Below are 14955 nucleotides of genomic sequence, written 5' to 3' on the forward strand. Positions count from 1 at the left end.
TGCTTCAATGTAAGTTTATTTGAATAAAGGATTTTCTATTCTTTCTATTCCTTTATCAAACTAACTAAATAATTAAAGATCAGAGTACTCGTAGGCCTCAAAGCGGTTCTACTGAAAACCATCATGATAAACTCCTGACGAATTTGTTACGATGTGCTAACTGACCTGACCTCATGCTCATCTTATCATCCTCCAAAATATGTCTATATATGTATATGTATCAGTTATCTAGTACCCATTACACAAGCTTTAGCTAGCTTAACTTGGGTCTAGATGGCGCTGTGTGAATTGTCTTGAGATTATTATTATTAATGAGTTTTTTGTTCCAAAAGGGCCCCGATTTCTTATGTGCCCCAGGGCCCCAGCCTAGTTTAGGACGGCGGTGGATAGAGCCTAATTATTTTGTTATTAGTAGGGTCTAGTTCGTGGTGAATTCACCACGATGTCCTAACTGACCTGACCTCACGCTCATATTATCATCCTCCACTGGTGCCCCGCCAGCGTATACCGTTAGCGCAGGCGGGTGCACCATTACATTATCATATTTATGAAGAGAATAAGAGAAGTTTTTGTCAGCTCTTAGCTCTCCGAACTGAAGTTTTTGACATATCATAAGAGTCTGTAATAGACCTACATGAATAAAGATATTTTAAGGGAGCGTCTTCCGATCTAGTTCGTTAAACTATTATATATATTTTATCACTTAAAAAATGCTCTCCTGGAGCATCTTCCGATCTAGTTCGTTTACAAACTATTTTGATGACTTAGAAATAAGTTCTCCGGGAGCATCTTCCGTTCTAGTTCGTTTACCAACTATTTTGATGACTTAAGAAAGTTCTCCGGGAGCATTTTCCGATCTAGTTCGTTTACCAACTATTTTGATGACTTAGAAATAAGTTCTCCGAAAGCGTTCTCCCGATCTAGTTCGTTTACCAACTATTTTGATGACTTAGAAATAAGTTCTCCGAAAGCGTTCTCCCGATCTAGTTCGTTTACCAACTATTTTGATGTCTTAAAAATAAGTTCTCCGGGAGCATTCTCCCGATCTAGTTCGTTTACCAACTATTTTGATGTCTTAAAAATAAGTTCTCCGGGAGCATTCTCCCGATCTAGTTCGTTGAGAAACTAACTCCACAAGTTCATAAGAGTCGTCCATTTTGTTTGTCAGCTCACACACTTGCGGTTTGCGGTTTTGTTCTAACTATGTGATTATTGTTACAATGTAATATTTACTGTATGTAATAAATAGTGTGTTATGTAACATTTACCTACATTTTATCCTGTTTACAATTAGTAAGAATCGCGGGATCTTACCACTTATATTTATTACTAGCTGTACCCGCGACTTCGTTCGCGTGGAATTTAACTTTATTTTTCTAAAACAAAAGTAGCCAAGTTACCCCTAATTACATCAGGTACCTGCCAATAAAAGTCCCGTCAAAATCGGTCCATCCATTTCAGAGATTAGCCGAAACAGACAGACTAAAACTGTAAAAAATGGTATTTCGGTGTATGTACCGTATTTATATTCATATGCATGTAGTAAAAAACGGTTATTTCAATATTACAAACAGACACACCAACGCACGATAAGGAAAAAAATAGAATTATAGTGTACAAAATTTACGTTCTTAAGCGGCTAAAATATCCTACATGAATAAATGATTTAGGAATTTATTTATATGTATAGATAATTAGGAATATCTGCGTTTATCAGTTTCCAAACAGGCTGCATTGAACGCATATCATGGATATGTTTCTTCCAAGCTATCCTATGGATTAATAATATGGGGAAATTCTGTGGATGCTACTAGGGCATTTATCGTGCAAAAGAAATGTATAAGAGCTGTGTGTGATGCCAGAGTAAGAGAAAGTAGTCGATCTCTTTTTAAAAAATTAAACATCCTTCCATTGCCATGTATGTATATTAAAGACATTTGTATATTTGTAAGGGAACATCCTGACTATTTTAAGAAATTAACAGACACAACACTGCGAGTAACGAGACCTAATGATAGACCTAGATGTGTATAACACCAATGTGTCGATTAGACTTACATAAGAGAAATGTATACTGTATGGCAATCAAAGTGTACAACAATCTTCCAAGAGAGATTAAAGAACTGGGGTCTCATACGTTATTCAAACGCAAACTAAAGAATTGGCTGTCACTTGGTAATTTTTACAGTGTCCAAGAATATTTGAGTGGCACAAGCGCCATCACGTAATTTGCATGCCTGTATGGTAAATATTGCTGATCAATGGATTTCATGTGGCATCGTATTAATTATAGTACTGTACCAATATTTCGCAAATAAATTATTTCATTTCATTTCAAAAAAAAATTTCATTTCATTTCATTTCATTTCAATATCTCCGTCATATACACTGTACAGCAGAGCAAAGCCAGGTTGCATGACTAGCTAGTAATTCCAATAAGATGGCGGTGCCTACAGATGCGAGTTCGCAGACTCCGTCAATTTATCAACGAGTGACGCATCTACTTGTTTATTCGTAATGACCGCAACGAGATGCCTTACTAATATTATAAACGGAAAAGTTTGTAAGTATATATGGATGTTTCTTACTCTTTCACGCAAAAACTACTGAACAGAATTTGATGAAACTTTACAGTAATATAGCTTACTAGCTGTCCCGGCAAACGTTGTTTTGCCTTAAATTAAAAAAAAATTATGGGTGGACTACTCCTAACATTTAGGGGGATGAAAATTGATGGTGGCCGATTCTCAGAACTACTCAATACGCTCACAAAATTTCATGAGAATCGGTCAAGCCGTTTCGTAGGAGTATGGGAACGAAAATTGTGACACGAGAATTTTATATATAAGATGTATCAGAATAATGTACGCTTTAATTTAAAATGATATTATGTAAATTGGGTGATATATAACGATAAATGTTAAGTGGGATGCAGACGAAGTCGCACGGGTCAGCTAGTATGTATGTGTATAGACGACAGTGACCACTTACCATCAGGCAGGATGTATGCTTGATAGCAATCCTTATAGAAAGTAGAAAATGTACTGCGATACTACAGTCAAAGTACCAGGACAACATGAACCACTAGATAGTCTGAAGTATAAAATGTTATAGTTGAATTACAGCAGAGTACAGCGTAATGAAATATTATAACTATGGGCGTTACATGATAACGTGATGACCGTAGTCCTATGTATATACGACGGTTACCACTTACCATCATGTGGGACGTAAGCTTTATTACCATTCCCATTGAAACAAGTGAAGTGTGATACAGCGATACTGCAGTGAAAGTACCAGGACAACATGAATTCATAGAAGGTTCGGAGCGTGAATTAATAGTAGCATATCTACATAGTACGAATGAGATCTTAGTCGTCACCAATGACAAGTTTTAGGTGTGATAGCGTCACGTGATAACGTGATGTCCGTGGTGCTCTTCACCTATGTAGGTGACAGTTACCACTTACCATCAGATGGGACGTAATCTTTATTACCATTCTCGTTGAAGGTATCATATCGTACAGAGAAAGTACCAGGACAACATGAACTCATAGAAGGTTCGGAGCGTGAATTAATATTAGTATATTTATATAGTACGGATGAGATCTTAATCGTCAGGAATGACTCTGTAGGTGTGCTGTGGGCATCTCATGATATCCTGATCCTCCATAGTGCTGTTCATGTATATAGGCGTCGGTTGCCACTTACCATCAGGTGGACAGTCAATTCCAATCATATAAAAAAACACTAAACGCTAATGTAACAGGAAAGTCTTGAGTGCAGTAATAATTAGTTAATGTACCTCTACAAGGGTAAATCAATTGATGATCTCTCAACGATACGATGCGCTTACATATCCTTATCTATCTAGAGCTATCTATATAGATATCTATTAAAAAAACAATATATTTAAAAGAGCAACACACAAGTTTCTCGCTCGTTCTTCTTGTGATGAGTCTGCGTTCCGAATGAGTGGTAGAATCAAAATATGACTATTCAAAAGTGCTTGTAATGAGTATATTTGAATAAAGATTATTTCTATTACTGTGTGGATTAAAATTGTCTTTGTGTCTGTTTGTACGGTCGTCACTAAAAAATAAGTATATTTGTAATTCCGGTGTTTCCATCATCGGAACGTCAATCTATACATATAAATAAAATTGGAGTGTCTGTTTGTAATATTGAAATAACCGTTTTTTACAACATGCATATGAATAGAAAAACGGTACATACACCAAAATAACATTTTTTACAATTTTTGTCTGTCTGTTTGTTCCGGCTAATCTCTGAAATGGCTGGACCGATTTTGACGGGACTTTTATTGGCAGGTAGATGTAATAAGGAGTAACTTAGGCTACTTTTATTTTAGAAAAATAGAGTTAAATTCCACGAGGACGAAGTCGCGTGCACAGCTACTCAGAAATGTAAATAAACAGTTTTTTTATGTTACCAAAATTGCATACAGCAAATTTATTCGAATCCAAGTAAGGGTAGCTACCACTTAACCACGCTCTGTAGTCATTTTTTTAGTGGATGATAATGTAATGGTGCACCCGCCTGCGCTAACGGTTTACGCTGGCGGGGCACCAGTGGAGGATGATAAGAACATGAGGTCAGGTCAGTTAGCACATCGTGGTGAATTCACCACGACTAGACTCTACTAATAACAAAATAATTAGGCTCTATCCACCGCCGTCCTAAACTAGGCTGGGGCCCTGGGGCACATAAGAATTCGGGGCCCTTTTGGAACAAAAAACTCATTAATAATAATAATCTCAAGACAATTCACACAGCGCCATCTTGAACCAAGTTAAGCTAGCTAAAGTTTCTATTGTGGTACTAGATAACTGATACATATATATAGATTTATTTTCTTTTGTAAATAAATACATATTATACATAGAAAACACCCAGACCGATACAAACAATCATATTCATGAATACAAATGTTTGTGCCGTGCGAGGAATCGAACCCGCGATCATCGGTCGTAAAGCGGTGTGCTAGACCGCAAGCCCACCGAGGTCGTCATTAGGTATAAGAACATAGGAATATGCGAAGTAATCGGTATAATGGCGTAGTATATGCCTTGTAAATACCTTCTGATAACATTACTGATTTGTGACTATGGGACACAGTCACCTAGATACATCAAAATAATAATTGCATTTAATAATGTCTAGTAAGACAATTTCAATATTGTCTACTAGGCACTGCTGTATCTAAACTATGTCACCCCACCTTACATTTTCCTACTGTTATTTAGTATATAAGATCATTATTTCTATGTACACATTGTCAGTTTATCATCATCTGTACAATACATCGTCTCGACCAGCAACATCTTATTATTCACCCGCAACAGTGGTGACCCCGACGTGATCTGCCCGACGTGATCTGGCCGACGTGGTCGAGACGATACCTGGGAAAACGACGAGATCAAACAAGAGATCTCTGTCTGACGGCATCCTGCGCACCACCAACGATTGCACATTTCCACCGGCTTCCCAGAAGCGGGTCTCACCGGCTCGGAAATTCAAGAGGCATAAAAGTCGTTGGCAATACTGCGCAACAAGGATCCTGCCGTGCTACTGACCCCCAGTAAACACAACTGCCTGCTGGATATAATCTCTGGACGAAAAATTGAAACTGGAAAAATAAAGCAAAAATGCTGTCTACAAAAGTACAGCCAACAGTCACCGCCGACGTCATTGCACACCTGTCGTCACTAATTGCGACACTGCGATCAGAAATTGCTGATATACGCGAAAAGCGCTCGCCACACACAAACAGACGCAGCAACTACCGATCTAGGTCAAATTCGCACCTACGGTCATTGCATAGTCAGAAAAATGACTATTCTTTATATTATATCATCGCAAATATAAAGAAAAGGCATACAAACGTGACATGCCGCGCTCCTATAGACAACCGTCGGAAAACTAGATTCGACGCAGAATAAGACGGAACGCTGTGCTGTTCATCCGTCTAACCGCCTAGCTATAACCGACTCTAACAGTGGCTATAGAATTTTGGTGGACACCGGAGCAAAAATCTCGATGAATAAAAAAACAAGCACAGACCAAAAAGAGCACTAGCGAAATCAAATTATTCGTCGCAAACAATTAATATGAGCAAATGCGAGTTCTTCACAAAGGAGTTAGATTTTCTTGGTTATCATATAACGAGCCAAGGGATGAAACCAACGCAAGAAAAATGGCAAGCAATCGACGAGTGCCCTAAACCCACGACAGTCGAAGATTTACGTCGTTATTTGGGTATAATGAATTTTTATTGTTACTAAAGTGCATAATATCTTAAATTTTACAGTTAACTTTTATAATTTTTTTGTGTGTAATATATTTTTTTCTCTCAAGGGGGAATATCTATGGGACACAGTCACCTAGATACATCAAAATAATAATTGCATTTAATAATGTCTAGTAAGACAATTTCAATATTGTCTACTAGGCACTGCTGTATCTAAACTATGTCACCCCACCTTACATTTTCCTACTGTTATTTAGTATATAAGATCATTATTTCTATGTACACATTGTCAGTTTATCATCATCTGTAATATACATCGTCTCGACCAGCAACATCGTATTATTCACCCGCAACAGTGACAAAAGTGTAGTGTGCCCGACAAAAATCTTTTGAGAATAAATGTGTCAGAAAAATTATCAGTCCCTCGGGGGCCCCTGAGAATGCGGGCCCTGTAGAGCAAGAGCCCACGACTGCCAGACATACGTCATTTTAGTAAACGTGAAAGTTCTTGTATGTGTGTCCCCAACACAGGTAAGAATATATGTAATAATATATATAAATTTCAGCTTTATTAAAATGACGTAAGTTTATTTATAAAATAGTATAGTTTAGGGGGGTCCGGCGGGGGGTTGGAACCACACTAAGTGTCTGGCAATGAGCAGCGCAAGTTATAATAATGCTACGAACAATATATGAAAATATGGAGTTTCTTAAAATAACGAATTTGATATGAAATTTTTTACACCTTTGTTACCTGTTACCTGCCAAAGGAACCACGATCCAGGTTTCATGTGTGGGGATCGTTCTTACCTGTGTTGGGGACACACATACAACAACTTTCACGTTTACTAATATGACCTATGTCTGGCAGTCGTGGGCTCTTGGGCTACTGGGCACGGGCCCCGTGCCCTTATGGTAAAAATGGTATTGGCTCTGTCGATCGCAATAAGGGGGCCATAAATTACGTGAGATGTTTAAGGGAGGGAGGGGGTCGAGTCATATCTCATCTAATCTCAAGTTTGAGAGCGGGGGTCTCGGCAAATATCACGCAATTTTTTGTCTGATCGAAACAAAAAAAATTATATTATTTTGGTCCATTTAATCCAGATTGTACATGCTTATTACACTTATAACTCTCAGCAATATTGATTACTAGTCTGAACTTGCCGTAAATAAAAGTACGAAGCATTTTTTTTTCTTTTTACAATAACAATCCAACGCGTTTACGTAAGATACCCACATTTTGAAAAATCTCACGTGAGATTGGGGGATGGGGGAGGGGGGTGGATAAAATCTCACGACATCTCACCTGGGGAGAGGGAGAGACAGAAAATTAAAAAAAAACTTCACGTAATTTTCACGTAATAATGAAAGAAAACACTACAATAAGTAAACACAATACTATCTGTTTTTGAGTTCGGTTAATAAACACGGGTTGACCGCGCTTCGTGTCGACACATCGCTATACGAGCGACGGTCATTCTATACTGACCAATAATACCAATATTGCCAGATGTGACTATCCAATATTCCCCACAATTTATGTTCAAAATCTCCCCAATTGAGAAGAATAATAATTTATACATATAAATAAAATTGTAGTGTCTGTTTGAAATATTGAAATAACTGTCTTTACTACATGTATATGAATACGGTACATACACCAAAATAAGATTTTTTACAATTTTTGTCTGTCTGTCTGTTTGTACGGGTTAATCTCTGAAATGGCTGGACCGATTTTGACGGGACTTTTATTGGCAGGTAGCTGATATAATAAGGAGTAACTTGGGCTTCTTTTATTTAAAAAATATTAAGTTAAATTCCACGCGAACGATGTCGCGGTTACAGCTAGTTATTAATATAATTAAGAAAACACCAAGATTAATATAAACCATTATACACAAATTTTTGTAACATCTGAGAATCGTACCGTGACAATTGGAACCAACACGATGTATTAAACCGCTAAATCACCGAGACAGTCAGACGTTCCATACACTATCACAAAACTAAGTGTCAACATGTATTAAATGACTGAAGCCACAAAACTTTTAAATAATATTCTTTATTGCACTTAAAAATATTTATAAGTATATTAATTACAACTAATGTTAACAAAGGAGGACTTATCTCTAAAAGAGATCTCTTCCAGTCAACCCAATAGAGCGTAGCATAGGAAGTGTTAAATCGTGATCTAAAACTGTAACCATTTTATAAGTTCTCCGTTAAATTAGGGAAACAACATCTAAAGTGGGAACACTGTCTGTTGATTGAACTTAAGTAGGGATTATCGATACACATGCGGAAATGAACGTAACCACATTTTGACGGCCTCGGTGGTCCTGCAGTTTACACACCGACTTACTTCCGATGGTCGCAGGTTCGATTCATGAGTATGATTATTTGTCCGATACAAAATCTGGGTGTTTTCGATGTATATATAATGTATGTATTCACAAAAAAAATATATATCTATGTATTTGTATCAGTTGTCTAGTACCCATAATACAAGCTTTAGCTAGCTTAACTTGGGTCTAGATGGCGCTGTGTGAATTGTCCTGATTGTATATTCTCCGTTAAGTTAGAGAAATAACATGGTTTAGGCAGCCTCCCAATTAACAATGGCCCCGGAGGTGTGCGCGTGTACCCAAACACCTCCACAATGGAGTAGGGCGAAATAGGTCGCCCTAACCGTAACGAGATAGGGCCTGGCCTACAACATCTACAGGGTGGGCCGTCGCCGTCGGACCTGGGGTGGAAATGCACATGCGAATCCCCTGGCTCCGGCATAGGCGCTCGTAGGTACACCGTGTGGTTTTTGATGAGTACAAATCTCACACACCGTCCCGCCCTCCCTCCGGCGGGGTGACGGTCTTTTGAAGAATTTCTACACGTTAAAAAAAAAGGGAAATAACATGGAAAGCGGAAACACTGCCTGTTACTCGTATCCAGAGCCGTAAAGCATATTAATTAAAAAAAAATTAACTTAACTAGGGATTACCGATACACATGCGGAAAAAAACCGAATTCTATAAGTTCATATTAACGTCCTTAAACTGCATCCTTGGAACACTAGCTCAGCTTAGTTCGATCTGTAATACATGGATCGAATCCAGGACTTTCTACAAAGGAGTCTACTGCGCCATCGGGGTAATCTAATGACGAAAACAGTAATTTGATAATCCTGTTACAGTAACAAGATTACTTACTGTGTAATGCCGTAATTTATACCCGGGTTTTGTCCATATTTTTAGTTGTACGGACAGAATAGAATAGAATAGAAAATCATTTATTCAAATAAACTTACATTGAAGCACTTTTGAACAGTCATTACATTTTTTTTAACAGAAACGAAGTCCTTTTGAAGGCCTAATCACACAGCGCCATCTAGTCTCAAGCTAAGCAGAACTTGTGTTTTGGATACTAGACAACTGATATAAATACATAGATATTCTTTGTAAATACATACATAATATATGTTAGGGAAAATACTCTCTGCTACCAAAATGTTAGGGAAAGTACTATGTATATATATATAGGGAAAAATATGTGGAAGCGTCTGTCACGTACCTGTATGGTTCTGCGGATTTCTTGGGCTTCAAGCTTTCCAGTTTCACAGTAGGTTTTACAGTAGGTTTAACACAGTTTTAATTTATTTTAATTCACAACACAAATGCGCGCGCGTCATGGCCGCCGTACGGTCAGTTCAGTACTGGGTAAGGGAGGGGAAACAACGGCGCGGGAACAGAAACTAACGGACTCTAATATAATAATCTGTGCTTACGATGGTACAGGGTAGATTTTGAACACCCAGAGCGATACAAACAATCATACTCATGAATGCAAATGTTTGTGCCGTGCGAGGAATCGAACCTGCGACCATCGGAAGAAAGTCGGTGTGCTAAGTCACTAGACCATCGAGATCGTCATAATTACTTACTAATATTATAAATGCGAAAGTAACTCTATTTGTCTGTATGTCTTGCTTACACGCCAAGACAACTGAATCGATGTAAATGAAATTTGGTACACAGATAGTCTAGACACTGAGAAAGGAATTTTTAATGTCAAAAAGGGTTGTAAGGGGTTGAAAGGGGGGATTAAACATTGTATGGAACAATCGTCATTTTTGAAGCTAGACGCTTGAAACTTTATTTTTAAGACTTGTTTAATTATAAATAAAGAAAAAGGGTTTTAAGGGATGAAAGAAGGATGAAAGATTGTATGGAAGTCATTAACAAAGCTAGACGCTTGAAACATATTTTTTAGGCTACTGATGAATTGTCTTGTCAGACAAACACGTCTGTATGACTCGCTTACACGCTATGGGACACAGTCACCTAGATACATAAAATAATAATTGCATTTAATAATGTCTAGTAAGACAAATTCAATATTGTGTACTAGGCACTGCTGTATCTAAACTGTGTCACCCCACCTTACATTTTCCTATTTTTATTTAGTATATAAGATCATTATTTCTATGTACATATTGTCAGTTTATCATCATCTGTAATATACATCGTCTCGACCAGCAACATCTTATTATTACCCGCAACACACGCCAAGACAACTGAACCGATGTAGATGAAAATTGGTACACAGATAGTCTAGACCCTGAGAAAAGAAAAGCGGCGTGCCGGTGTCTACGAGTGTCCGGCCATGTCCGGCCGTGTTCAGCACGGCCAGATCCACTGTCATCATTCACCTACAGCCGTACGAAGCGCGCGAGCATCATGCCGTTGTCCGGCCATGTCCGGCACGGACCGCCCTTCCACCATCACTCACCTGCGGCCGTATGAAGCGCGCGGACGGCGTGCCGCTGTCCGCGAGTGTCCGGCTGTATCTACCACGGAGAGCTCCGCCATCATCACTAACCTGCAGCCGTACGGAGAGCGCGGGCAGCATGCCGGTGTCCGCGGCTGTCCGCGAGCGCGAGCGGCGACTGTCCGGCCGCGTCCGCCACGGACAGAGACGCGCGCGCGCTCACCAGCACGCGCACATTCTCCACGTGTCCGCGCTCTGCTGCTATGTGCAGCGCCGTCTGACAAATACACCTACAAGTTACGATCGATCCCCCGTCCAATTCAAACGGGGATCGATATTACGACGGCCTGAGCCGAGGTTCAAACCCCTAGCGGTGCCCTCACACTAAAGTCGTATCCGTCAGGCGGGAGTTGGCCTTCAGCCGCTCCATAAGTACTTTCTTTTGGTTTGGAGTGCCATCTGGACTCGCCCCCTATTGTCCGGTGAAGCTGTAAAGGCCAGCTGCGGCCAACAGCAATAGAGTAGTCCGAAAAAAAAAGATGTGCCCGCGGCTTCGGTCGCGTTAATTTATCCCCTTAGGGGTGGAATTTATCAAAATCCTTTCTTAGGGGATGCCTACGTCATAGTAGCTTTATGCATGCAAAGTCTCAGCCCGATCGGTTTAAAACTGATAAAGTTTCATACAAACTTTCATCCCCTATTTTATCCCCTTGGGGGTAGAATTAATCAAAATCCTTTCTTAGCGGATGCCTACGTCATAACATCTACCTGCATGTCAAATTTCAGCCTGATCCGTCCAGTAGTTTGGGCTGTGCGTTGATAGATCACTATGTCAGTCATCTTTGAGTTATATATATTTGGATTTAAAAAAATTGTAATTGCATGTAATTATTGCTAAATTTCTGTAAAAACGTGTATTTATGTGTACAGATGTATATAGGTAGGTAAGCATTAAAAAAAACTGAGCGATATCTAGCCAACAAACTGTTCTGCAGTTTGGCGAGTCAATGTATAAAATAACCGTAGTTTTTAAATAAATTAACAAAAAATGTACCTTCCCACCAGTGGCTGCATCGGAGACAGCATCCAGATCTGCGCCGGCAGCACACAGCGCTGCGAGACAGCGGCTGCGCTCCGCCAGCGCCGCTGCATGCAGCGCGGTCCGCGAGCTCGCATCACGAGCGTCGACGTCTGCACCCGACGCTATCAACTCTTGGAGTAGCTCCACGTTATCCCACAGGGCAGCCTGCACAGGAGGCAATTTTTTTTTACTATGACTACCTGTACCCGCGACTATGTCCAGTTGGAAATTAACTTTATCTTTCTAAAATAAAAGTAGCCTAAGTTACTCCTTATTACATCAGCTACCTGCCAATAAAAGTCCCGTCAAAATCGGTCCAGCCATTTCAGAGATTAGCGGGAACAAACAGACAAACAGACAGACAGACAAAAATTGCAAAAAAATGTTATTTTGGTGTATGCACCGTATTTATATTCATATGAATGTGGTAAAAAATGTTTATTTCAATATTACAAACAGACACTGCAATTTTATTTATATGTATAGATGTATAGATAACAATTTTAAATTACAATTTTTTTAATTCATCATTAATTATGTATTCACACAAAATACTTAAATTAATTACACATACTGATTTTAATTACAAATGAGTTAAGATAATTTATTCACATAGGAGTAATGCAGATACAGTTTCTTGTATACATCATATTGTTATTAGTATAGACTGAAATCAATCAACATTGTATATATCGAAAGGAACGGGGAATTTCTGGTCGCTTGTGTTTGGTCGGTGTATTTTTTAGTTGAGTAATATAACTAGGTAGGCCCCTAAGTAGATATAGCCCAGGGCCCTACAAATTCATGATCCGACCCTGAACATGTATGGATCTATAATTCTTATGAGAAGTTTATTTGAATAAATATATTTTTGTTTTAGTTCTACTACAAGTGCAATAAAGAATAAATAATGGTCGAGCGCAGTGATGGCTGGCTCATCCGTCATACTCGTGAACGAGTGCTGCTTGTAGGGACTAGTCTGCTCTTATCACTACGACTGATTTAATCTTATTGCATATTTATATTTGACCCAAAAAATTAGTGCTTGTTGGTAGTTTGTATTCACACATTTCGACTTGTAAATGTAAACTTACAAGGATTATTTAAAAGAGCAACACACAAATTTCTTGCTCGTTCTTCTTGTGATGAGACAGCTTTCCGAACGAGTGGTAGATAAAAAACAAATTGTTATGACTATTCAAAAGTGCTTAAATTAAGTTTATTTGAATAAATGATTTTCTATTCTATTCTATTCTAATAAATATCAAAGTTATTATTTAATTGAATTAGTACTAATCAGTAGTTTATATTCACACACTTAAATTTAAATTGTAAAGTAAGAATAAAATTATTTTTGGAGCAACACACAAGTTTCTTGCTCATTCTTCTTGTGATGAGATAGCTTTCCAAATAAGCGGATGATTTAAAAAAAAATTGGTGACTATTTAACAGTGCTTAAATTAAGTTTATTTGAATAAATTATTTTCTATTCTATCCTAATAGAAATAGAAATAGAAATAGAAATAATCTTTATTCAAATAAACTCATTACAAGCACTTTTGAATAGTCATATTTTGCTTCTACCACTCATTCGGAATGCAGATTCATCACAAGAAGAATGAGTAAGAAACTTGTGTGTTGCTCTTTTTAATAGATGTTTTTTTTTTTATAAATAATTACAGTATAAGAAGTAAGAGGCATGCGATAATCAACATAGAAGTCGCTACGCACTCATTATTAATGTAATCAGAAAATATTGTCAGTGCTATACATTTAAAGTTTTTCTATAAAAACAATATTATCGTTAACGAATTCTTCAATTTTATAGTAAGCCTTTTTGCAAAGGAATATAATAATAATATAATAATACTCATAAATAAACAAAAAAATGTTTTATACATATTTTTAAGAATACAGAATATATTAAAGTCATTATGGATAATAAAGCTACAATTTGGGACTACAGTTTCAAATAATAACAATACTCATAAAACATCAAAACAATCTATAAATCAGCTACATGTTACAATATTTGTAATTTACAATGTTAATTTAAAAAAAAAATTATACAATTATTTAAACATTATAATAGTAGTAAGTTTAGATATTGCGTGAGCGCCACAAATGCCCAGCGACGAGGCGAGGGCACATATATAGAGATGAAGGCCGAAAAATTCGATCCAACTTACGACATCGCTAGCAAAGAAATTGTAAGGTCACCACACCAACCTGATGCAGCAGACGACCTTGGAAATGGTCTTCGTCCGGAGACAGGTCCATAACGATGGAATTCAATCAGATAAACACAACATATTCGGCTTTAAAAAACCGCTGAAGCGTTACTAAACTACACACAACAATTAACACGGTTTCTATCCACATACTTCAATGAAAGGCATGTTAAAACGTTGAAAATATTGAAAGTTGGTGTTTTAATTATCGAACTAGTCAATAATAGTTGTTTTTGTGGAGAAATAAATTTTAATTGGAATAAAATTAGTGCATTTAATGTATCGATTTATTTTGAAAGTGACAACAAGTATGTATCAATGAAAGGAGAACAGATAATAAATAACATAGCGACTGACGGCAGAATGACAACGATCAGCTGGCTGTATAATGTGTCAATCAATAACAATTTTATTATTTTTTTCTTTTTCGTATATAAATATTTAAATTTATATTATTTATTTATTTAAAACTTTATTGACCTATAAGTTATGGTACAAAAGGCGGACTTAATGGTATAGGCATTCTCTAGGAAGTGCAGAAATACTTGATAATATTATTAAATATTTAAGACGAGAAACATACTGTTCATGACTGAACATAACAT

General features: G+C 37.6%; 1 protein-coding gene across 1 annotated transcript in view; it reads right to left on the minus strand.

Annotated features, from left to right (window-relative positions):
• The window catches only part of LOC131840848 (leucine-rich repeat serine/threonine-protein kinase 1), a 94372-nt gene extending 79719 nt beyond the window's left edge, over nt 1–14653 (minus strand). The window contains exons 1-3 of the mRNA XM_059189042.1: nt 14349–14653; nt 12093–12284; nt 11150–11315 (exon numbers count right to left, since the gene is read on the minus strand). Of these exons, the coding sequence (XP_059045025.1) occupies nt 11150–11315; nt 12093–12284; nt 14349–14399 (409 nt within the window). The 5' untranslated portion in view covers nt 14400–14653. The remainder of the gene's footprint in view (nt 1–11149; nt 11316–12092; nt 12285–14348) is intronic.
• Between the last annotated feature and the right edge of the window lie 302 nt (nt 14654–14955).

This window comes from Achroia grisella, unplaced genomic scaffold (genome assembly GCF_030625045.1).
Source record: "Achroia grisella isolate CSIRO2021 unplaced genomic scaffold, CSIRO_AGI_Agris_v1 utg149, whole genome shotgun sequence".
Classification (NCBI taxonomy): Eukaryota; Metazoa; Arthropoda; class Insecta; order Lepidoptera; family Pyralidae; genus Achroia; species Achroia grisella.